General features: G+C 43.9%; 2 protein-coding genes and 1 non-coding gene across 3 annotated transcripts; 1 reads left to right on the forward strand and 2 right to left on the reverse strand.

Annotated features, from left to right (window-relative positions):
- Positions 1–747: 747 nt before the first annotated feature.
- elapor1 (endosome-lysosome associated apoptosis and autophagy regulator 1) lies at positions 748–20,336 on the reverse strand. The gene is made up of 23 exons (XM_049002975.1): positions 19,467–20,336; positions 15,105–15,225; positions 14,529–14,709; positions 13,842–13,989; positions 13,228–13,308; positions 12,912–13,017; positions 11,555–11,704; positions 11,149–11,237; positions 10,409–10,586; positions 10,166–10,297; positions 9,339–9,429; positions 9,132–9,237; positions 8,350–8,487; positions 7,712–7,987; positions 6,280–6,456; positions 5,565–5,715; positions 5,180–5,273; positions 4,816–4,917; positions 4,259–4,385; positions 3,805–3,983; positions 3,503–3,668; positions 2,011–2,109; positions 748–1,938 (listed from the first exon to the last, which is right to left on the reverse strand). Exons 1-22 carry the CDS (start codon positions 19,569–19,571, stop codon positions 2,041–2,043), a joined length of 2,967 nt encoding a protein of 988 aa, XP_048858932.1. The 5' UTR covers positions 19,572–20,336; the 3' UTR covers positions 748–1,938; positions 2,011–2,040.
- On the forward strand, positions 20,323–22,542 carry cfap276 (cilia and flagella associated protein 276). Its single transcript, XM_049002978.1, has 5 exons — positions 20,323–20,518; positions 20,643–20,759; positions 20,864–20,979; positions 21,363–21,481; positions 22,265–22,542. Exons 1-5 carry the CDS (start codon positions 20,441–20,443, stop codon positions 22,333–22,335), a joined length of 501 nt encoding a protein of 166 aa, XP_048858935.1. The 5' UTR covers positions 20,323–20,440; the 3' UTR covers positions 22,336–22,542.
- Positions 22,543–22,712: 170 nt separating this feature from the next.
- Positions 22,713–23,073, reverse strand: LOC125726714 (small Cajal body-specific RNA 2). Its single transcript, XR_007388374.1, has one exon. It is a non-coding gene; the product is annotated as a small Cajal body-specific RNA 2 (non-coding RNA).
- Between the last annotated feature and the right edge of the window lie 1,357 nt (positions 23,074–24,430).

Here is a 24,430-nt window from a genome sequence, read left to right on the forward strand (position 1 = left end):
TGTTCTAGATACCTACAGATTCGTTTAATTTTCATGTAGGGTATACAGGGGCGCTGCTAAGGATTTTGGGCCCCATGAAAAGAATCTTGACAGGGCCCCCAACACATTTATTGGGGGCTTCTCTGGGCCCCCTCACACTCATGGGCCCCGAGAATCGTCATCGTTTACCCCCCCTTTACAGCGCCCCTGAGGGTATAATGCAACGAACGTTAATTCAATTAAGGTGTATTGCAAGTGATCTTTGCACCCTCATTATTAACAAGTACAATCGAAAATGCTTCTGAAGCCTTTATAAAAGTAATTCCATTAAACTGATGACCGTTGAACCTTGTTAAATATAGCGGTCGGTGATGCAGCAACAATAAAAACAAACAGTTGTGAGATTGTGGCATTTCATTTTCTCCATGACCAGAAGTCGATTAACATCGTTACGCAGAAGCCGGTGGGGGTGGGCAGGGGGCACCTGTAGAATGTGTGTAACGCTTCCCTTAAGTCAAGTTTTACCGCAGTGCTTAAGCATTACATACCCTTAATTATTTTACCTACATAACTAATGGCAACCATTTTCTGTTATTGTAAGCTATTAAAAGTCCTGAAATCAAGGGGGACGATATTGCTCACGGACCACACTATCGTTGTCTTTCTAATGTGAAATGGTTACTCTGTAAGTAGTGTGAACATTTTAAGTGTTGTATGATAAATCTACAAGAATTAATATTTCATAGATTGGAAGCAGAAGTATCTAAGTAGTTGGCAAAGGCCAATCTTAACACAGCAGTGTTTAGTAGTTTCACACTGAGAAAAGTATTCACAAACAGTACAGAAAAAATATTTTATACACCAGAGGCAATAAGACTGGCTTGGATCCCCATTGTAACGGTAACACAGAAAGCTTTAGCACTGACTTTCAGAAAATAATGTGAACAGAACAAACATCCAGAGGCTCGGATTATAAAGTAAGGCAACTTGGCGATCTGTACAGTTATAATAAGTTACACGCATAACTTGCTAACATTTGGTATGAAGGTGGTGCTTTCTGTAACATTAAGATGTGGCACAGTTGCAATAAAATGACAGTAATGTTATTTCCAAGGTCTGCCTGTACATTCTTCCTCTTTAAATGACTGTCTGCTAATATGGGAACAACTGCAATGTCAATAAACAATCTCCTTGCATTTTCAGCATTTTCATTTCGATGTTAATTCTTTTTAAAAATAAGCCAGAGTAGCTTTAATTTTCTGCTGAACCATCCGCATCACCAAGGCACAGTAATGCTGAACAAACGTGACACTTTGCTATGTGACCAAGCTGCAGCTAATCCTCAGCCACCATGAGTAAAGGTCTTTGGTGTGAATACCAGCAGGATAACAGGCTAGTGAATTAGTGTCACACCTGTCTTACCTTTAACGTGAAAGTCTGACACGTTATAGCAGATTATTGTAAATGTATAAAGAATAGCTAGCTATGAGGGAAACACTTTCAGAAGATGATTACAACCAGACTTAAGATAATTGAAAATCAAGGACAACTCTACACACCTTATGGGAACAATGTACAAGGAGAATAAATATAATTTCTGATACATTCAATTACATTTTTTTTCCCTATTCAAGGAAATAAACTTGATGGACAGCTGCTAGCACATTTCTGGATGAAGGGTAGACTACACAGTTATATAAAATAACAGATCAGGAAAAAATATTAATAAAAATTTACTCCACCAGATCCCGAGATGGAGCAATATCATTAAACAAAACCTGACAAAATCATAATTTAAAAATGTTTCAGGTAAAACATCCACTGAGAAGAAGGTGGCAGAGTGACACTCGCCCAGATCAGGCTTATGTCACAGTCCATGTCCTTGCGTTGCCCTCCCCTGTGGTCATGTAGACCTCCACCTCTCTGCGTGTCTCTGCCCTCCCCTGTGGTCATGTAGACCTCCACCTCTCTGCCCTCCCCTGTGGTCATGTAGACCTCCACCTCTCTGCCCTCCCCTGTGGTCATGTAGACCTCCACCTCTCTGCTCTGCAGCTGAGCTGTTTAATTCATCTCCATCTCCATGCCAGATGATGACTTCAAAGGAACGGAGTCAAACCCATCTGACGTTCTCTGAAAAGACACCCAGTCACACAAGCACTTATGGTTAAATACGGAGATACTCATATACTGTATGTTTCTCTCAGAACTGCACTGTTTTGTTGTGAAAATTTGTTTGCCTTAATTTTTCTGTATTAACATTTTAACACAATTTAACACATTTTAATACAATTTTAAAGTCATATAGTAGAATACATAGGTCCATCCATCCAGAAGCTGCTTATCCAGGGTCAGGTAGTGAAGGCAGCAGTCTAAGCAGGGATGCCCAGACCTCCCTCTCACCAGCCACCTCCTCCAGCTCCTCTGGGGGAATACCAAGGCGTTCCCAGGCCAGCCCAGAGGTATGATCTCTCCAGTGTGTCCTGGGTTTGCCTCGGGGGCCGCCTCCTGGTTGGACATGCCCCAAACACCTCCCCAGGGATCCATCCAGGAGGCATCCTAGATAGTTCCCCCAACCACTTCAACTGGGTCCTTTCGATGTGGAGGAGCAGTGGCTCCTGTCTGTGATCTCTAAGGCTGAGCAAAGCCACCCTGCACAGAAAACTAATTTTAGCCGCATTTATCCGCAATATAATTCTTTCGGTCACTACCCAGCGCTCATGACCATAGGTGAGGTTTGGAATGTAGATTGACTGGTAAATCGAAAACTTTGCCTTCCAGCTCAGCTCCCTCTTTATCATGACAGAACGGTACACCATCCGCATTACTGCTGATGCTGCACCGATCTGTCTGTCCATCTCTCGTTCCCTTCTTCTCTCACTTGTAAACAAGACCCTGAGATACTTAAACTTCTCAGTTTGGGGCAGTAACTCATCTCCCACCCAGAGCGTGCAATCCACCTTTTCCAGTTGAGAACCATGGCCTCAGACTTGGAGGTGCTGATCCTCATCCTGGATTGCAGGAAAATGGATCTGAAACAGAGTGTCTAAAGGAAGCCTATGCAGCACAGGAAGAACATGCTATCTGCAGGCACATAATACAGAGAAAGTATTCAAATTCCCAATTCTGGAGGTGTGAAGCCTTCACCTCACCCCATCTGAAAATATCAGTGACGCTGTAATTGGGAGAATCCATGACCCATTATAGTCTGAAAGAGGAGTTCCCAACGTTTTGATGAGTTATTATGTCATAAAAATTCGCATACTGGTAAAATGCCTGGGGCAGTGGATCGATCAGCAATATTATATGTTTAACATTTTCCTTTTTTTCCCCAGACGTGCACCCAGGACAAACCCAGGACAAACCCAGGACAAACCCAGGACAAACCCAGGACAAACCCAGGACAAACCCAGGAACGCCTTGGTATCCCTCTGGAGCAGCTGTATTGCCCCTGGTAGGGTCTCCCAAGGCATGTGAAACAAACAGGAACACTGCATTTGTTAAGGCCAGTTACACATATGCACACCTGTCTGGAGAAGGACTTGATCTTGCCATAGATGGACTTTTTGGTGAGATAGATGAGATCATCTTCAGCATCTTCACCCTCCATTATGGCACAGCTGTCTGCAGCAGGCAGGTCGCACTCTGTCTCCCCAGTGCTCATGATCAGCTTTGAGTACTTATACTGTAGCCTGCAGAGACATATCATCAGCCCGGAGTCTGTATTTATCTGTATATTGCGTGAGTCTTATGTTTTATAAGTTTTGTAAAGAACTTATGCAATCACTGCTCAGTCTGCACAGCAACCCCTACAGGCACACCCCTCACCTGCGTGTCCTCTTCCAGAAGTAACAGCTGAGCACAACGAGTAGCAGGGCAGCGACGCCCCCCGTCAAGACACCAAACTTGAGCCAGAAGTCCAGAGTGACGCAGGCACTGAGTTTCTGGGCCGGGAGGGGGATCCCCCCACTGCACTGCAGAGGCTGCTGCCACACGTAGGTGGTCCTCTGGTGCACGCACATGCACACACACGCGCACACACACGCGCACACACACACACACACAAAACACAGATACATACGCATGAATTCAAACAGGAATTCAAACATGACAGTTCAGTGCCAGAATGCTATAAATTTGCTCTGTGCTTCAGTGCTTATGGACACAGGACAATGATGACACAGTGTGATGGTGCTCAGTGTAACAGGACATAATGTGCTCAGTGTATCATCAGTGTCTGAATTCCCACAGCTCAGTATCTCCCGAGTGCGTTTCTGGCTACCTGGATGCCCTGAATGCAGCCACTGACAATCTCCTTATAGTGATGGGCGGAGCAGAGCGGGCAGGCGTGCCGAGTCCTCCACAGGAAGTGGAAAGAGCATCCATCGCAAGTGCCTTCGGAGCACATGCTGCAGGGCAGAGGCGCACAAATAGCCAGTGTTCACAACACATGGTCCAAATGCACATGCATTTTAATGGCCCTGACAGCAGCAGAAAGGCATGTTCACTGGAAATCAAGAGGAGTGTTTACACTTTATTCTTATTTATTTATTTCTTTCGGGAGAGTATTGTGTTGGGAGTTGTTTATTCTTTGTAAGGTAGTCAGACCACAATAATGTCCGTCTGTCCGTCCGTCCATCCATCCATCCATCCATCCATCTTCTTATCCTAGTCAGGGTAGTGGGGTCTACAGAGTTCTATCTTAACTCATTGTGAATCAGCATTGCTTAGTTGTACTTCCCAGTTTATTCCACTAGAGGTCACCTCTAATTTGGCTATGTGGTGATTTAGCTATTAATGCACTTTCCCCAGTACTAGATCATATCATGTGTGTCTTACCTTGGGAGAGACAGCTGGTCATTTGTTAAGACAGAGAGGTCACACCTCATCCTAATGGTGGTGGACCGGCCCTTTTTACATGCCAGGGTCGCCTCCGCTGATCTATGACAATGATCAGGGAAAACATTTGAACATTTAAAATATGCTAATTCAATTCTCCAGATTTTCAATAGAAATGAGATTAAGAATGTTTTCATGTTTTGTCAGTAGAAATATTGAAAAGAACAAAATGCCATTAATCTGTTCATAATATTTCAACACAATTTCCTCTGGACATGTAGAACATTGATTGGTAATGAACAAACTTAATGTGATACGAACTGTCTGGGCATGACTATTATATTACTCATGTGGCTTTGCCCACCGATAGTAAAAGATGACATCAGGCAGGCTGGAGTCAGTGGGAAAGTAGGCTGTCGGAGAAGAGATATTGTCCAAGACGGTGTCCACGGTGACGCCTGAGGAGAAGGAGGTCAAGGAATAAAGTCGCTGTTAAACAAAAACTTCAGCTTCACTGACGCTTCACTGACTGGCAGGAATCAAGGCCAGTTTGATAAGTCTGACTGCCTGAGGAAACACTGCAGAGAAGTAAGAGATGTTTTAAATTAGGTAAAAAAAATAGGACATGCATGTGAATGATTAGCAGGGTTTCATTGCAGGACAGTAAATGTAGGACACTGGAACCAAATTATCATGCCACACTGTACTGAGAGGAGAGCAATGTGGAGGTGAATCCTCTGGGACATTACCGATCAGAGTGTCGGCGATGCTGAACGGCTGAGATGACACCATCCTCTGGCCCCTCACTTCAGACGGCACCACAGTGGACTGGCACACGTGACCTCTCACCTCCCTTTTACTCTCTGTGACATTATCTACACAGAGTGCAGCTGGCCCCCCCTGCGAAGCCCCAGACACAAACGCCATATTTATGCCCTGCATTTGTACTATGTGTAGGCCATTGAGATACTTACTTATGCTTTTTATAGCCCCCCCAAAGTCTATCAATGGGTCACTTCTCCAATTCGGCCTGTGTGGGGTGGCAGACTGAAGACCCACAATATTACAGGTCATAAGTTGTGCCAAACTGATTCATTGATTGTTTGTGTATGTACCTTGAATACGAGCTCTCAGGTTTTAAGCTCTTAGACAGGGGTCATGTTTCTCTGTCAGGAGACCTGTGGATTAGGTTAGGATGCTTTCCATAATACTTTTCCTTTTGTTACAGCTCTGTCACATTATGCGGATTCAAGGCTGCATTTAATTTACTGAGCTCACCCTGCCTGTTTACTTACTCAGTGCCTGATACTCTAATGCATTTAACTGTAATTCTCTGTGGAACTAAATTCTAATGCATTTAACTGTAATTCTCTGTCTTCTAAATGAATTAATATAAACATATTAACCAACACAACGATACTGCATTACACAGACTGTTCTGCTGGTCTTAAGTATCAGGGTCACCTCATTTCCACAAAGGCTGACGCTGTACTGGTGGAAGTAGCGCAGTCCTTTGCTGGTGAAACGGGCGTTGCTGCGGAAGTGGGTGGTGTTAGCCAGTAAGGAGAAGTCGTAGTGAGCCACGCCCCCCCCCTGAAGCAGCAACGACAGGGTGCAGTCGCTCACACAGGCGGTGCGGTCCTGAGGCACAGTGGCACCCATTAGTGGCCGGTATGAATATCACAGTACATGAAGTATACTAACAGAGTAATAGCACATTTATATATGGTCTGCTGGTATGCTATACAGTTTATGTAACAGTGTGTAGCAGCTGGATGGACAGTGTACATTCTGTGTATGATTAACCTTCATGCAGTGAGTCAGCAGTGTAGCAGATGGAGGGACAGTGTACATTCTGTGTATGATTAGCCTGCATGCAGTATGTCAGCAGTGTAGCAGATGGAGGGACAGTAGACATCCTGTGTAGGATTAACCTGCATGCAGTGAGTCAGCAGTGTAGCAGATGGAGAGACAGTGTACATTCTGTGTATGATTAGCCTGCATGCAGTGAGTCAGCAGCATAACAGATGGAGGGACAGTGTACATTCTGTGTATGATTAACCTACATGCAGTGAGTCAGCAGTGTAGCAGATGGAGAGACAGTGTACATTCTGTGTATCATTAATCTGCATACAGTGAGTCAGCAGTGTAGCAGATGGAGGGACAGTAGACATCCTGTGTATGATTAACCTGCATGCAGTGAGTCAACAATGTAGCAGATGGAGAGACAGTGTACATTCTGTGTATGATTACCCTGCATGCAGTGAGTCAGCAGTGCAGCAGATGGAGGGACAGTAGACATCCTGTGTATGATTAACCTGCATGCAGTGAGTCAGCAGTGTGACAGATGGAGAGACAGTGCACATTCTGTGTATGATTACCCTGCATGCAGTGAGTCAGCAGTGTAGCAGATGGAGGGACAGTAGACATCCTGTGTAGGATTAACTTGCAGACAGAGTGTCAGCAGCGTAGCAGCAGAAAATGTCCGTGTTACAGCTTGTATTCACAGCATTTACTCACTGGATGTAATCAGCTACTGTTTAGTGAATAAATTCTAGTCACAAGCAGCACATCTTGGGATGACTAGCTAGATCCACCACCATCTCTATTAAAAGTGCTGGAACTCAACTGTTAATACGCTGCATATACACAAAATATACATCCATTTGTCTGTATGTAGCTACTTATCCAGCTTATAGTCCCATAAGCTTGGAACCTATGCCAGTAAGCACAGGGCATGTGATGCTAAAACACACATGACTAACATGTAGTATGCAATCAGATAAACAGTACAATATACTGATTGCATATAGATAAAAAGGAAAAGGATTGCATGACTATGTGGCTGACTGGTTCTTTGGCTAAAGATGCTAGAGGAAGCAGGCAGGACACTTACCTTGTTGCTCTGAGTGTTGGGGCCACAGGGCTGACAGGCCTCCTCTCCCACAGGCTGCTCCACCCAGACTATGGTTCTGTCAGGGCAACTCCGACAGCCGCTGGAGTCATTCAGCATGTAGTGACCAGCTGGGCAGGGCACACACTCCCCGTCCACCAGAGACACGCCCCCCGTGGACGTGCCCAATAGGCAGTGCCGGCACCCAGATGCCACGCCCCCAATTACATTGCTGACCTTGACGTAGTAGAGTTTGGCAAAGTCGGTGAGGTACTGTCTCTGGTGGGGGATGGACAAGGGCAAGGCAGTTACACAGAGCCTAGCTATATGTCACTGCACTCCATCCTTCGCTGGACCCCCTCCCCATATGCCCTGTGTGGTCCCACCTCCAATTTTGTCCACATATAAACATGATTTTGATTAAATTTCCACTGACACGAAGCACAATTCACTGAGTCTTTACTGACCATTTCTATGTGTGTTCCACTGCATGGGCTTACTGCAGGGGCCTCCCAGGTAACCCCCCGGCAATTGACTGCCACAACACCCATCACCCGCGGTTCATAACCACACCACTGTAAGAAACGGTGGGGGGCTCCTCAGTGGACTGGAACAGCCTGGGGGACTGTGGCTGAAGTTACCGTGCCGTAATCCCTGGTCCGCTGGAAGGCCCAGGTGAAGCAGGTGCTGTCGTTGCTCCTGACGATGTAGGAGTAGGACTGCTTGTCCCGGCTGCCCTCCCAGTGCTCCACAGTTCGGCTGCTCCACTCACTGGAGCCCTGGCCAGAGACGGGGGCAGAGCGGCTCACAGGGTGACTGCAGGCTCCCTCCCAAAATGGAAGCCATCTTCAGCCAGCCAGTCACATTATGGAAATTAAAACTTTGCATCCAATTTATGGGTGATATAGTCGAGTCGTTGTATTTGATATAGAAAATCCAGCAGGTGTTAACCAAAAAGTTGCACAATAAACTGAACTAAGGTAAGATAAACATTTGAACAATTAAACAGAGAAGGTAAAAAGCAAAAACGATAAGTTTTTTTTTTTTTTTAAAAAGATAAATGACTAAGATTAAAAAGTAATAAGGAGTACAACATAACTAACTGACAGAAAGATTATAATGCAAATTAATGCAAATTATAATGCACACAGCCAGTAAGGAGTTCACGGTATATTAGCGCTTAGGTGTATAAAGCTTAAAATCTGAAAACCTTCAGTTAACTACATGAGTCAATTGAAATAATATATTAATAAATCATTATTTTTTTCATCTCATCTTCTGTTGTTTTTAAAGGTGCTAAACAAATGAATTGACTTGATTTCTTGCTCATGCTTAGCTTAGTGGCAGATGTCTCAGAAATTCGTAGTTTCTCTCTGTCCCCAGAAAGAAGAAAGGAAAGAGGTGAGATAGGAGGATTCCTCACCACGCTGAAGAACAGCATGCAGTCAGCTGTGCACTTGGTCTCAAAGACAAAGGAGATCCGGGACAGTTCACTGTTGTGTGTCTCCCGGCCCGTGAACTGTGCTGGTCTGCACAGGCCAAAGCAGAAACGTCACTTTAGTGAGGTGAAAGACAAGACACCCTCTTGGTGTGGAAAAGCCTATCGAGCACAGACCGCTGTGTCCCGCACCTGTACCCTGGCACCGTCAGCATCAGCACCACATAATCCGAGTCCAGGTCCCCAGGGGTGGTGTAGATGTACTCCCCAGCCACCTCCCACGCTGCGAAAAACACCAGCAGTCAGGTCCCAAAAAAGGCCAGACAGACGGAATCAGAGCAGAAGTGAAGCAGCCAGCAGACTGGACAAAAGTGACAGTCTGTCAGTGAATGTAGATTAAAAAGGGGGTGAATGTTGACTTCAGGAACCGCCGTGCTGATCACTCTCCACTCTCCACCAACAGCTGCTCTGTGGAGATGCATCAGGTATCCTGATGTGCACACCACAGCAGCTGCTCCTTAACACCACCTCTCTCAGCAAGAGAGACCAGCCGTGCCTCCATTTCCTGCAGAGACCAGGAGGGGGTGCTCTAAGCCCCCATCTACACCACATCCAGCAGGGGTCCACACAGGGGTCACTGTCTGCTATGGGAACTGCACCATCCCCGACCACAAGACCATGCAGTGGCCAGTGAAACAGCTGCAAATATCACTGAGCTCTCAGTACCCTCCAGTTAGGACAGTGACCCCACCATCATTTGTTAAAAACATCTTATATTTCAGGTTCAGTTTAAGAAGATAAGTGTTTGGCTGCCTTTGCCATCCAATAATTTATTTTTATTTATTAATTTACTAGTAATTCAGGTTTCAGGGTATTCTGTGTGAGTACTGTGTACTCTCTGCACTATGTTTACCTTTGTGCACTGCATCCTGTCTATGCACTTTGTCATGTTATCTCACCACTAGAGGGCCCCAATGTGGTTCCACAACAGCTGTAGTACGGTGCTGAGGCAGACACACCTGTGGTTCTGTCCGAGTCACTGTACTCCCGGCTGTACACAGACGTCTTCATGTTGCCGGGCATCGCGTTCCACCACTTGTACTCGAACCCAAGTATCGGTTCTGTTCCAGCTGGGCACTGCTCACATGCTGCTGAGAAGTAAGGAGTGAAACGCCTGTCATTCTGTCCTAGTCTGCTTGATTGTGCTCGCTGCTCTGCAGCACGCCAAGCCACCAAGCCGCCGACCCTTTGGCTGCCTGCACCTGTGCCGTTGGAGTAAGATCCGGAGAGGCAGGCTTCACAGATGGAGCCGTTTACGGGGAAGTAGCCAGGGTTACAGGGGCGACACGGCTCCACTGCCCCCGAGGCCGGCAGCTGCGCTGCATCAGGGCTGTTCTCACTGCAGATCTTTGGCTCGATCCACTTAAACATCAGCTGGGTCTGGGGGGTGTTGTGTGCGTTAGCTGGGGGGGGGTACCAGTTTCCAGGGTCCACAAGGGTCCACAAGGGTAAACACACATTAAATATACACTCATACCATAAATAAGTTCCCATACATTATTTCACTTACAGAAAGGCAAAAAAGAAAAGAAAGTAGTTACAAATCAATTATATATCATCCGATACCTGCTGTTCAAAGTGCACTGCTGTAGCTGCTGTACCTGTCAGTACATCAGATTGTGTGCTGCCTTGAATTTCACAAGTGACTAAATAAATAAGGCATATATTAAGCATAATCCACAGGACAGCGTGAGAGAAACACTAACCCTATAATCAAAATTCAGACCTGAGTTACCAAAATATCCATCCAAACATCCAACTATCTTCCCACCATTTATCCACTATAGATTCATATTTCAGTTATCGTCATGTATAATAATAATACGTAAATCCGTTTTTTTGCCTGATGTTTCCCCGTTTTGGGTGCCAGACCCCAATCCATGTGCTTAGAAGATGAAGAAATAAATAATAATGATAATAATAATATATAATTCTTGGGTACCTTGCCACTGGAGTCACAGGGCATGTGGGTGTAGAAGTAGTCACTCTTCTTACACACAGGCCGAAGCTCACAGCTTCCTGACCCAATGCCTGAAGACAGGGGTAAAGGTGGGGCAAAGGTGGGTACAGAGAGTGGACGGAGTAACAGAGGGTTATCAGAAAATGGCAGGGAGGGAAAAGGCAGAGGGCCAGTGAGGGTAGGCTAAGGTTTCCAATAAGACACGATGTAATCAATGGACAGGAGGACAACTGCAGGTCCCTCCACACTGCTGATTTTAAAATGTAATACAATTATTAATAAATATGCTGTTTCTACCACCAAGAGCATTTACATAAACTGCTTTTAAAAAGAACCAATAATCAATCGACCAATAATTAGTGGAAAAAATCTGGAAAAAGGCAGTCACCAGAATAGAAGTCCTCTGCGCAGGACTGGCAGGAAGTGGCACCCTTGTTGGAGTACGTGTTGGCTGGGCAGGGGGCACACCTGGCGGCTCCTGCCTCCCCGCTGTAAGTTCCAGGCTTGCAGTGAAAGCACTCGGATGTGTAAGCGACCCCTGTGGGCAGACCACATTACACACAGGGCTATCCAGGCTTGCAGTGAATGCATTCGGATGTGTAAGTGACCCCTGTGGGCAGACCACATTACACACAGGGCTATCCAGGCTTGCAGTGAATGCATTCGGATGTGTAAGTGACCCCTGTGGGCAGACCACATTACACACAGGGCTATCCAGGCTTGCAGTGAATGCATTCGGATGTGTAAGCGACCCCTGTGGGCAGACCACATTACACACAGGGCTATCCAGGCTTGCAGTGAATGCATTCGGATGTGTAAGCGACCCCTGTGGGCAGACCACATTACACACAGGGCTATCCAGGTTTGCAGTGAATGCATTTGGATGTGTAAGCGACCCCTGTGGGCAGACCACATTACACACAGGGCTATCCAGGCTTGCAGTGAATGCATTCGGATGTGTAAGCGACCCCTGTGGGCAGACCACATTACACACAGGGCTATCCAGGCTTGCAGTGAATGCATTCGGATGTGTAAGCGACCCCTGTGGGCAGACCACATTACACACAGGGCTATCCAGGCTTGCAGTGAATGCATTCGGATGTGTAAGCGACCCCTGTGGGCAGACCACATTACACATAGGGCTATCAAGGCTTGCAGTGAATGCACTCGGATGTGTAAGTGACCCCTGTGGGCAGACCACATTACACACAGGGCTATCTAGGCTTACAGTGAATGCACTCGGATGTGTAAGTGACCCCTGTGGGCAGACCACATTACACACAGGGCTATCCAGGCTTGCAGTGAATGCATTCAGATGTGTAAGCGACCCCTGTGGGCAGACCACATTACACACAGGGCTATCCAGGCTTGCAGTGAATGCATTCGGATGTGTAAGTGACCCCTGTGGGCAGACCACATTACACATAGGGCTATCCAGGCTTGCAGTGAATGCATTCGGATGTGTAAGCGACCCCTGTGGGCAGACCACATTACACACAAGCAATCCTGCCCACTCTGACCAGATCGTGCTTTTGAAACAGGAACTTGAAGACTTTAACCACATGTGAACTGCAGACTATCCTATAAGTGGGGCTAAAAGCCAGCCTTTAGGGTCTGAGGTGAAAAAGAAAAACAGAGAACTCATATGGAACCTGAAGAACTCACATAAAATTCAAAGACACTGTTGTCAGCATAGAAGTATTCAAAGGAGATGGAGCCCGTCTGCTTGAGGTTATGGTTTGTACCTTTAATGGCAATGTTGCGTACCAGCACTGGTTTGACTGAGCTTGTCCCCAAGGAGAAACCAGTGGTCCGCCAGTACAGCACATTGTTTCCACGGCTGAGCTCCACCTACGGGGGGAGGGATTTCTGTGTCACATGCTCATCCAGCATGCCCCACCCTCCTCCTACCTCACCAGGCATCCTGAACGGCCAGTCGCAGTGCGAGGCCAGAGCATCAGACTCACGTAGTGTGTGCCCCAGTCGCAGTGCGAGGCCAGAGCATCAGACTCACGTAGTGTGTGCCCCAGTCGCAGTGCGAGGCCAGAGCATCAGACTCACGTAGTGTGTGCCCCAGTCGCTCTGCGTGCTCTTCATCCACCTGCTCTCAGACTCTGTGGACTGACACTGGTCGTTCTGGACCTGTAAGAACGTCACGGAGGTCACTGAGGCCCAGCTGCCACTCAGCTTTCGGGTTTTCGGTGCCTCTGTGGGTTGGTTCCTCCAAACTATAGCCCAACCAAAGCTAAACAAGCTCTCCCATTACAACTGATCTGCAGTATCATGCTTATGAAACAGTGAAAAAGCTTTCATGACTGCATCACGTCCTGAATTAACCAAGGTCACAGGGAGAACATGCTGGCCACTTTACTAATCCTGATATAAGTAAAACCAAACACTAGTGTTTACATAAGACTTATTCTCGTGTACTACTTACAAGACTTACTTTTAAAAACAGCAAACTCACAATGACTAATCTTAAGTATGGCCTGGGATTAAGCCGAGCAAGAAATAAATAGAATATTCTGACCAGATCGTGCTTTTGAAACAGGAACTTGAAGATTTTAACCACATGTGAACTGCAGACTATCCTATAAGTGGGGCTAAAAGCCAGCCTTTAGGGTCTGAGGTGAAAAAGAAAAACAGAGAACTCATATGGAACCTGAAGAACTCACATAAAATTCAAAGAAGACACTGTTGTCAGCATAGAAGTATTCAAAGGAGATGGAGCCCGTCTGCTTGAGGTTAACTGCGTAAGTCAAGGTGGAGCTGCATTCGTCAGAGTTTGATGCGATATAGTCACCCTTTGGCAGCCAGGTTGAGCTGTAATAGAGAGTGAAGTTTGAAAATAGAGCTGAACATCAAAATGAGGGAAACTCAGAATGAACCTAAACGATGAGTTACTGTGTTATTAGTACATCGTGTCCTTCCCTAGACATAGGTACTGTGCATTCTGGAAGAACATAATCTCAAAATAAGTAGTAGAAACCTTTCAAAAACTAGGTAAAATATTCAGCTGTATAAATGGATAAACTTGTAAGTTACTTTGGATTAAAGTTAACCATATACATTGCAAAATAATAATAAATCATTACTAAATCTGCAACTGAGATGACTTTGTAGGTACTTCAATTGCATTGAAAGGGAATCTACTGTATAAAAAAAATCACAACAGCCTAATGAAAAAACATTCTCTTGTCACAGAATTGCTTTTTTTCTGCAGCTGACTTGCATCCGTTTAGGCCAGTGAGCATCAGTGGTGGTTTTAGCGATGAGACACATTATGTTTCCTGCAGAGCATTTTTTCCACCAACCACTGCACACCCACTGCACACCCACTGCTTTCCTGCTGTGACACTGACTTGGAGCAGTTGGAAACAGCAGTCCCCATGCTTGTATCTGCACCATAGCTGAAGAAGCCAGCGGGCAGGCGGTCCCAGTCATCAAACCACACTCCAGTCCCCAGTGAGAATGTTCCAGCGGCACACTTCTGGCACTCCTGTGTCTCCATGTCCAGGAACTCGCCAGCCTTGCAGGAGAATGCTGGTGGGAGGATGGAGAGAGCAAGCTTAACCGGCAGGCACATGGCTTATTGCCTGACAGTTAATGAATTAAAAACAGGTAACAGGTAGCAGGTAAGGCTTAATGGCTAGTAGGCTAATGGATAATGCTTAACAAGCTATTGCTTCAATGTTAATAGTATTATTAACAGGCTAACAGCTAATCAAGGAAGACTGCAGCCCAGAGAATACCCCCTCAGCTGAGTACTTCCTATGAACGGCTGAAACCACGGCTTGACTGTATAAATTGATACATAAGTAAAACCAAATGTGTCCCATAAGAGTGTTAGCTGAATGCGAGTGTTTTGGCGTGACTGCATTAGCTGCACGAATAGACAAGAAGAGCAGATTGTGAAGTCAGGAAAGGATTAGACTTACAGCACTCGGTGCCCCTCAGCGGGTCCGGCAGACCCGTGCAGGTCTCTGGTTTGTTAGGGACTGCCACCCTCCAGCGGGAGCCCAGAACGTCACACTCTGTGTACTCAAAGTGAAAGTCTGACTGCAAATACAGAAACACACACAAAGGTTTCTGCCAAAGACTGTGACATTCTCCAACTAAGAACCTATGCTCAGGAAAATGTATATATCTTCAGCTTATATGCTGAGATGGACAAACTTGCATGTTAACCCACTATCGAATAAATGTGAATAATGTAAACTCTCCAAAACTCTCCAAAAACATTATCATCATCACCATCATCAATGTTCACTCGTAGAAAAAAGGATAAAAGGTTGTACCTTGAATTGTCACTAGGGTTGGTACCCTTGTAATTGTACCTTTTAAGGTACAGAAATGGACTCTGAGGAACATCCCAATGGTACAAACAGCATTAATGTACCATCATCAGAGTCCATTTCTGTATCTTAAAAGGTACAATTATCTACAGCTAAGGACAGACTTTTCAGGGTTCAGCCCCAGTGACAAGCAAAAGTACAAATTTTTACCCTTTTTTCCGAGAGTGTATGATTGTGAAATATTTGTCCGCTTTTTATTATAGTGTAGAGATGTTGTAGTGAATCAGCTTGGAACCCGGCTGTTAAGCCAGCAGAACATCACTGAGATGATCTGGGTGGGGTACTGAGACCAAGATGGCGCCTCCCACAAAAGGAGACATGGATTCCACCGGCAAGTAACAGATATTCTTTTATGAGAGTTGAAGCAATCACTAGGGTCAAAGCCAAATGTTATTAACGGACTGGATAAAAAAACATGTAGGATCCATATCAACACATATCATTATCTATCATTTAAGTTCGTACTGGAACACTCCTTAACTGAAAACATGACATGCAGTGGAATCCTCTATGGTTTCCCATAAACACCTCTGTTAATAAAGCAGAAAATAAATATTTGCACAGGAGCCTGTCTGGCCTGAAGTCTTAACTGTATTCTGGAAGGAAGACTGGCAGACATATTATCATCGTGACAGTGAGTTCGTGGCCCAAGTATATTTACTCAGAGGAAGGATGTTTCACAAGGAATTCACTGACAGCAAAAATCCATCTGTAGAAAATGGGCCAATGTACTGTCACTGTTCACCAACTTCATGAACACACCAGTCAGAAGACACAAGCTTCCGATGCACCTTGATTCCGGGAATTCACTTTCCAAACAAGTTCTTTCCTAATCAAGGTGTATCAGGAAAATGCATTTAGAAAATTGAATGGCTCACTGAATGTCTGTTTAGCGACCAGTTATTAGGCAGCAAAATGAGATGCCTAAATGGGACAAAGCAGACATTCATTAAATAGCGAAGCCGGGGCCACCTACAGCCAGACGGAGCTAAACCCATTTTCACTCACATCAAGGTTAATGATTAATGAAAATGGAAATGGCTGAATTCAGCCCCAGGGCCTCTGTTTTTTTCTGTGCCATTAATGCTCTTTTGCTGTGTTGGTGTATGTTTAGGGAACATTAGAACCTTTCACGGAACAAAGTGTCCCATCTAGTGTTTCAATCTGTATAATTCAATTCCATCCTGCTCTTTTGCAATATGTTTGGTGCAGCACGGAGCTCGGCATCCTTGAGAGGATTTTGTTGAACCTTGGATGGCAATGTCAGATCAAGCGTGCTCTCGTCCCGAATGACGGAGCCCTCGTGGACACGATGCTAATTGCCCTCGGCTTATTGTGAGCCAAGCATGGCTTAGGACTGCCGCCACAGTCAGGGTCAGATGGAATTATGCTCCGAAGTGAAACCCCAGGCCGGCCAGGTAGCTCCATATTAACAGGGTAACCTGCCCAGCAACAAGGCAGGTTGACTAAACACTACAGGCGTGCTGCACAACATCACCCACAGGGCACTGGATAAATACACACTCTCTTTTTCAGAATAAAGACCTTCAGGTTCACTGTTTGCCACCATTATGGATGAGGCGGGAGAGATGTAAAATGTTAACTAGACAACATTCATCTTTTCATGAGAAAACTAGAGAACAGGAATCAATAGTTAAGAGGTAAAGACTTTGAATACAACACTGAAATCTTACCCAGTTATTTGATTATTTTGCAAGAAGGAAAATGTTCCAAGAAACCTGATTTTTAAATGGGCAGATTCTTAATTTAGTGATAAAACACTTCAATGCACAACAGTAACAAAAGTGAAGGGTGCTTTAACAACCATTCAGTAAAACTACCCTCAAAGCTAAAACACAAAGCAAGCAGCAGGCCAACCACTGGCACATGAGCTCACACCTTTGTCAGGAGCAGAGCTCATATTAACCACACAAACTCCCCACCACTGCAACTGCTAAGTAAATAGACAAGCAGGGAAGGCGGGAAGTGACAGGAGGCATGTTAATCTGGGCTGATGCCCCTGGGCTATTTGCCTTGGGGGGGAAGGAGGGGGGTCCCCAACAACAAAAAAAAATAAAGGGGGGTGTTTGGTCTCATGTTAAATTGTATTTCAGTCCAAACATTAACACACGGGACATATCGCGTCCAGTATTGGCTCCAAACGGGACACAGCATTTTATTTTTATTAACTAAAGGTAGCTGAGGCCCAATCTTAGTGGAAGAGCTGTGCTTCGGCCCAGGGACGCCCCTATGTTAGGGTTAACACAGGCAGGCAGTGCCGAGAGTTATAAACGGTTAAAACTGCAGATGTAAAGTGGCAGAGTAAACACACACATCAGGAATCTCTCTTCACCAGTTGCCACAATCCTGGTTTTGGTTATAGACACTTTATTGACTGGAAACTGACTTATTTAGACATTTTTACGTGTCACATGCACGTGACCAACTTCTCTTATTTTCGTCTTTGATTAATGAATCCTTCTGCAAACCTGTGGCCTTTCTAGGCAGCACATCTGCTCTGTGCTTCAGCTTAGAAGACAGGAAGCCAACATTCTTAGGAAATCCTGACTCCAACCTTTTACGCTGCAGGTAAAGCAGCTGCCGGATTCACACACTTTTGCTTGTGTGGTATTCCACAGACAAGCCTAGAGATAAGCTCCCTTCTCTGCTATTAAGTCCTGCATTACCACAGGACCAAATAGCAAAACCATGTTATCAATGCCTATACCTGCCAAACATAAAACAATAATTACTCGTTGGCTTTTATTTGTACTGATAAGCAACTGATAATCCACAACTGTTACCGTAAATCATTGAACAAGGACACATATACTGTACATAATAATCTGTTTAACCTTTCATTTTCTAAATCAATTTCAAAAAACACCCACGGCTAAGCAACACATGACGCACTAAACCTTCAGTCTGAAAGCATCTTTTAAGGACCCAGGTACTGCTAATAATTCTAATTATTATAATGCATTATGGGAAAATTGTAAAGTGCTTTAAACTTTAGAAAAACATTCAAAAAAGAACAACTTATAGCAAACACACCAGTATGGGAAGTCGTACCAAGGCAATGCATTCACATAAGATCCGTACTATTCGCAGACACATTAACCTAACATTGAGAGGAGCATCTTTTACCCCGAGCGAAACTGATAACTGCAAGGAACGTATGCGATATGCAAACAGCGGATTAGATACGAACCTGTTTTCCATTGAAACTTTTATAACGACATCCTGGTATAACGAAAATGAACAGAGAAGTAAATCATGGTGACACACAGAGCTCATTCCAATCCGTCGGGCAGCATCTTTCGCAGACTGCAGAATCGCGCTATTCATTCATGAACTCATTTACCACATAAAGCGCCGGTATATTCAGGGCAGTATAAGTTTATGTAGTCACTAAAAAGTTGTTAACGTTTCTATTTAAAGCGATAATACTAAAGAAAACAAGTCAATATAATTGACTTTTATATATTTTGCACAAACAGTAATATAAGGCTGTGAACCATTTAATATGTGACCATTCTTTAACATGAAGCTTATATTGACCTATTTTTTTCTTGTGCGTTTAATGACAACGTGGTAAACAGTTTACAACTCCCGATATGTTGGCAGCAGTAAATAAGTCAATTCGCTTGCAGCTGCTTGGTGAAATCTACAGTTACCATATGTAGCTAAAAAAGCGTGGCGTTGCAGCTGGCGCTGGGAGATTTACTTTCAGGTTCATTGAATTAATAATTATGATATTGCATTAAAGTGAATTCAAATTGTAAACGAAAAACAAAAAACTAGCCCCAACAATTTGACAACTGCCTAGTAATTATGTAGAAATACATGCAAGTGGATATGTTTTATGTACAGACTTCATACGGCAATGTTACAGATTGTAATAACCGATGACCCAAACCACCTGATTCCAGCAAAAGTCCTTACCTCCTTACACATTGGCAAATCTCTCGCATTAATTTCTACGGCAAAAAGAAAAAAACACCAAATGTGACATGAAAACTGCCAAACATCTTTAGGATGAGTCTGCATTGTGTCCTCAAAAGGTTTACTAAAATCGGGAAGAGCAGGAGAAGTCCAAAATGATGTGTCCAAGACACGGCTCCTCCTTGCAGTGTCCAGTCAGAACTAACCTCAGATCTACGCTGCCGTTCATATACTTTCACGGTGTCGGAGACGCTCGGCTTAGGCGGAAAGTGCCGAATCGAACAGGTGCATCAAAGTCAATGTGAGGCTTACTGTGAGCCTACTGTTCACCTCTTGGTCTCTTGGGACATTTATAAAGATAACTCTAGATAACTTTGTTTAAGGGGTTATCTGGGTGGTAGCAGCAGAGTAGCTTTAATAGAAGGTAAACAAAGACGGAGGATTTAAGGAACGTCTCGCTAATCCCATGCATTTAAGGAAATACCAACATTGGAAAAAAATCTTTTCATACATTGTTTTCCGCAACCATATACTTCTACATTCATAGAACTTTATTTACTGATAGTTCATGTAACACTTGAACCGAAGCGTGCCATTTTCTTTAAAATATGTTAATCAGAAAATGTTAAAATATTGCCGCTATTCTACCGTTGTTTTGCAGTGTTTCTCGGAGGTCCCGCTATCTTTGGTATAAAAAAGTTAACAGACGTTTTACCTAAATGGAAATACTGGAAATGGAAAGCATTTAGAGGCTAATGCATAATTTCAGGCTGGCGCGTTTGACTGGAACCGGTGTTCTAACGAAACATCCCACCCATCGAAATGATCTACTCACTAGGACAAATCGGCAGAACACCGGAGCCAACTGCGGTGCGTCTCTTAGCAACCGTATCAAGCGGCAAACATTCCCGCGGACAACGTGGCATAAATAAGGAGCCCGATAGGATTTATTCAAGCAGCAACAGATTTCCAAAATGCCAAGCCATCGGGATCCGTTCCCTCTACTTAAATATGAAAATGATAACACGTTCACTGGTAAACGGGAGTGTCAGGTAAATCGAGGCTACTTTCTGGCTACCTTCGCAAAGCGCTTGCCAGCCATGTTAAAACGGAGCTATGCTGAATATTAAATAACTCGCTTTTCGATGCCTTTTCATGTTATTCTAATTTTAACAGATGCCGAACTATAGCAAACCCGTACATCTTGCTCAGAATGACCAGCCGTGGTGCCGTTTAAGTGAGCGCGCAACTTTGGCTAGTACCAGACGCTGCGTTTTCCATCACGACGCAGGGGTATAGGCTATAATATTTGAATCCGTTTTATATATTGTAAAATACTACAGGAAAATAAGATCAGAATACTGGATCGTACATGCTACAGAGAACTACCTTTTCAGGTTCCAAGGGACAGCCTGGACTTGCATCTAAAGGCTACCTATGATCACCACCAAGAATTTCTGAGGACCAAAAACCAGACCCTATTTCAGAAGGAGACCTTCACCAATGGCGACGGGTAACTTTTACATGTTATTTTCTGCATTTAAACACTTTTGCGGCAGTCATTGAAAATTGTTCAGTATACTTTAACCATAATTAAAACTCCAGCATGAATGCTGTCTTTGCAAACGGTGTTGTGTTATGTACAATGAGCGAGGGGAAATCATCCAGCGATGCAGAAACATTACTTTGATATTTACCTGTACAATAACGGTAAAAAGTGTAATGACCGCATATCAGCCATTTTCACAGCAAATCAAAAGTGGAGACCCCGCAGATGTAATAGATCAGCTCAAAATACAGTATTTCAGCATGACAACCCGCCCCCATATAACCCACCAGTCATGCTGTACGATCACTATTTTTGAAAATAAACGCATAAAATATTAAACTTTGCAGGAGAATTCTAAAAATTCGGGCGGAGGATGATCCACCCAGGAACAGCGGTGCGACAGCGCAAATACAAATGTGGGTTAACCCCCAGAAACTGTCGATTTACAGCATCAAAGGAACAATCGGTAAGAATACAATCCATTTTCTCATGTTATTCAAACATGAAAAGCATCTGTACATATCTACCTGTATGAATATGAAATTGTGTGCAAAACAATTGGAATAAAATCAGAGATGTGATTTTGACGCAAGTGCAGTATTTCGTAGTTTCGGTCAACTTTTGAAATAACATTTATTAATAAAAAAAAAACGAACAGACAAACCATGCAGTCCGTTATGATCCTCTACCAAAGCAATTGGTGCATTAAACAAAGACACAAAAACATTATTCTGATATTTTTTCTCATTTCAGCAGACCCTAATATTAATCAAAGGGGTGGAGCACAACAGCATTCTGTAGTCAATATAGATAGTCCGCCAGCCAAAGTGTATACCTTTGGACTGCAGAGAAACGCAACAGAAAAAACACGAATACTCCACTCACACCGAGGTGGAATACGAATCTGCCCTGAGCCACCACGACACATACCTGCTGCTCACGTTAAACCAATTTTATTTTATAAACTCAAAGGTTATTCATACAAATGCGTGTATTTGTATTAGTAAAAACTATACCTTCAATATTGGCAACTGCCTGTGTCAAGGTTCACAATTTGCTTATTTGGTGGGATTAAGCGTAATGAAATCAGCTTTTAAACAAAGGCGACGGAGCTCTGGCTAATAATGATGGGAAGGCCGGCATAGTGTTTGCCTAGCCCACTGAATCGTTTTGAGTAGGAAAACAAGATTTAAATGGGTGTGCGACAGACAAAAGAAAAGCCTATTAACGTGGTTGTTTTTCTCAACAGAGAGCCACCATAACGCCTCCACAAACAGGGGCTACTCGCGAAAGGAGGGCGGCGGATTCTACTCCACCTAACGTATTCACGTGCTACTTTGGGAGTGCTTCAATGCACAGCCGCTGCTAAAATATTAAAAAGCTCTTGAAAGTTTGATGCTAGATTGAATTACATGGATTACCACTCCGATCAGTATAGAAATATTCAGACAACCGTTTAGTGAACTCCTACAACACAGATCCCAAACCGTTACCAAAGTTATTGGCGAAATAAAAACTTGACCTTAATAGTTGTATCCAGAATAATTTGATCAAGTGTAAGACACTTCATCTGGTATTTGAGTAAATAGAAACTTTACCGTTTCCTTGCTAGCTTTACTGTCTTTACACAGAAATACTCTAAATGATAATCAGTAATCTATATTTTAAGTAGAGCACACACCGATTCGGCACAATGGTTAGATCAGAATCGCCTTTATACTCATGGCCCGAGCAACTCGGCACTAGTATATCTGATCAATTCATCATTTCTAAACCATAAAAAGCCTTTCAATCGGTGATATACACGCACACCGCCTAGTTAGCTAGCGCATCGTTTTTTATCATCTCAGTATTAGAGTAAGGCCAGACTCCAACCTGATCAAATAAGATCATTGTGTAGATTTTAAAAATCCTAAATAAACATTTTCATTCTCCCTCTCTCTCACTCACACTCACACTCTCACACATACATACATACATACATACATACATACATACATACAGTTATAGAGAGATACTCATTCATTCACTACCTCGGTCGCTCGCACCCACATCACACTCATCCTTCCACGACTAACAAACGCCGACCCACACTTCCGGCTTAAATAATTTTGCGCGCGTAGTGGTTCGCGAGACATGTTACGTTCACTCAAAAGATTTCTTAAGTGCGCCCCTAGTGGCTGGAAGTTAAAACACACCGTTGATCGCTTAGGAGTTCAGCTACAACCGATGTAATACCAAGAAAGCTGTTCCGTCACATACCACTTCTTCTGGATGAATTTTGTACGTCATTTAACATGTCACAGTGCATTCCGGTGAAAAAACACTGGCAATACTACTCATAAAAACTACTAACAACAAAAAAAACACTGTAGGGTACTAACAAAATTAACGAAATCAGTATTGTTAAACGTGACTAACTGGTTTAATAAAGTATAATTAGTTGAATGCCAGCCTATGGCTTGTGGTACTTTACCATTCTGTAAAACACCAACATAAATAAATTCATAAAATCAAATAAGACATGTGGTATATATGAAATCATGGATAACCCTGGATGTCCTGGCACCCCAGGCAAGATTCTGTTAAGCTCCCCCTCCCTCCAGAACAGCAGTAAAACAAATTTTGTCAATTCATTCATGTTATTAAAAACATTTCAGTAGCCCAGGGTATCTGGCTGCTAACTATCTAGCTCACATTTGTACACTGTAGTAAAATATTAACACTAGTGCAAATAACGTTATTGTCACTTTTTTTCACTCACCCTTTTGCACCCCCTAATGAAATGGCACCCTAGGTGAAGGGCTATCTCACCTATAGGGCAGGCTGGCCCTGCCTGATGTTATGACTATAAATACTGCTCCTAAAAACTGCTGCATATATACAGGGCTAAAAACATTCTATTTTTATTTTTGAACAAAATATTTCCTAAGTAACAAATGAATAAACTATATTTTGGGTAATGCACATGCACGAATACAGCCAGCTCAGAGGAAGTTCTTCGCTTTTAACCTCAAATTTCACGTCAACCTCTCATAACCCAGGTATAAAAAAAGTACAAATAGCAAACATTAGACCCACAGCACACTGAGATACATCCAGTGTTAGGGTACACATTTCTGTGGACTGGACAGAGACACCCCACAGGTAGACCCTGGTGCAGAAATCTAGGGAACGACTCACCGGAGACGGCTAAGGAAATTCAGGATCTCTTCTGTGATACAAAAACCCCTCTGTAGTGTCTAGCATTTTCAAAGACACTCCCAAGCCATGAACTGTTCCAAGTGTCTGGAGCCTTACGGCTGGGACTGAGAGTCTAGGGAAAGCCTCTACTCCCTGGAATAAGTCATAACTACAACCTGCACTATATTTCCTGAGATATTTAACTTTGTCATTTCACTGCTGCTGTACCAGA

This window comes from Brienomyrus brachyistius, unplaced genomic scaffold (assembly GCF_023856365.1).
Source record: "Brienomyrus brachyistius isolate T26 unplaced genomic scaffold, BBRACH_0.4 scaffold74, whole genome shotgun sequence".
In the NCBI taxonomy this organism is placed as follows: domain Eukaryota; kingdom Metazoa; phylum Chordata; class Actinopteri; order Osteoglossiformes; family Mormyridae; genus Brienomyrus; species Brienomyrus brachyistius.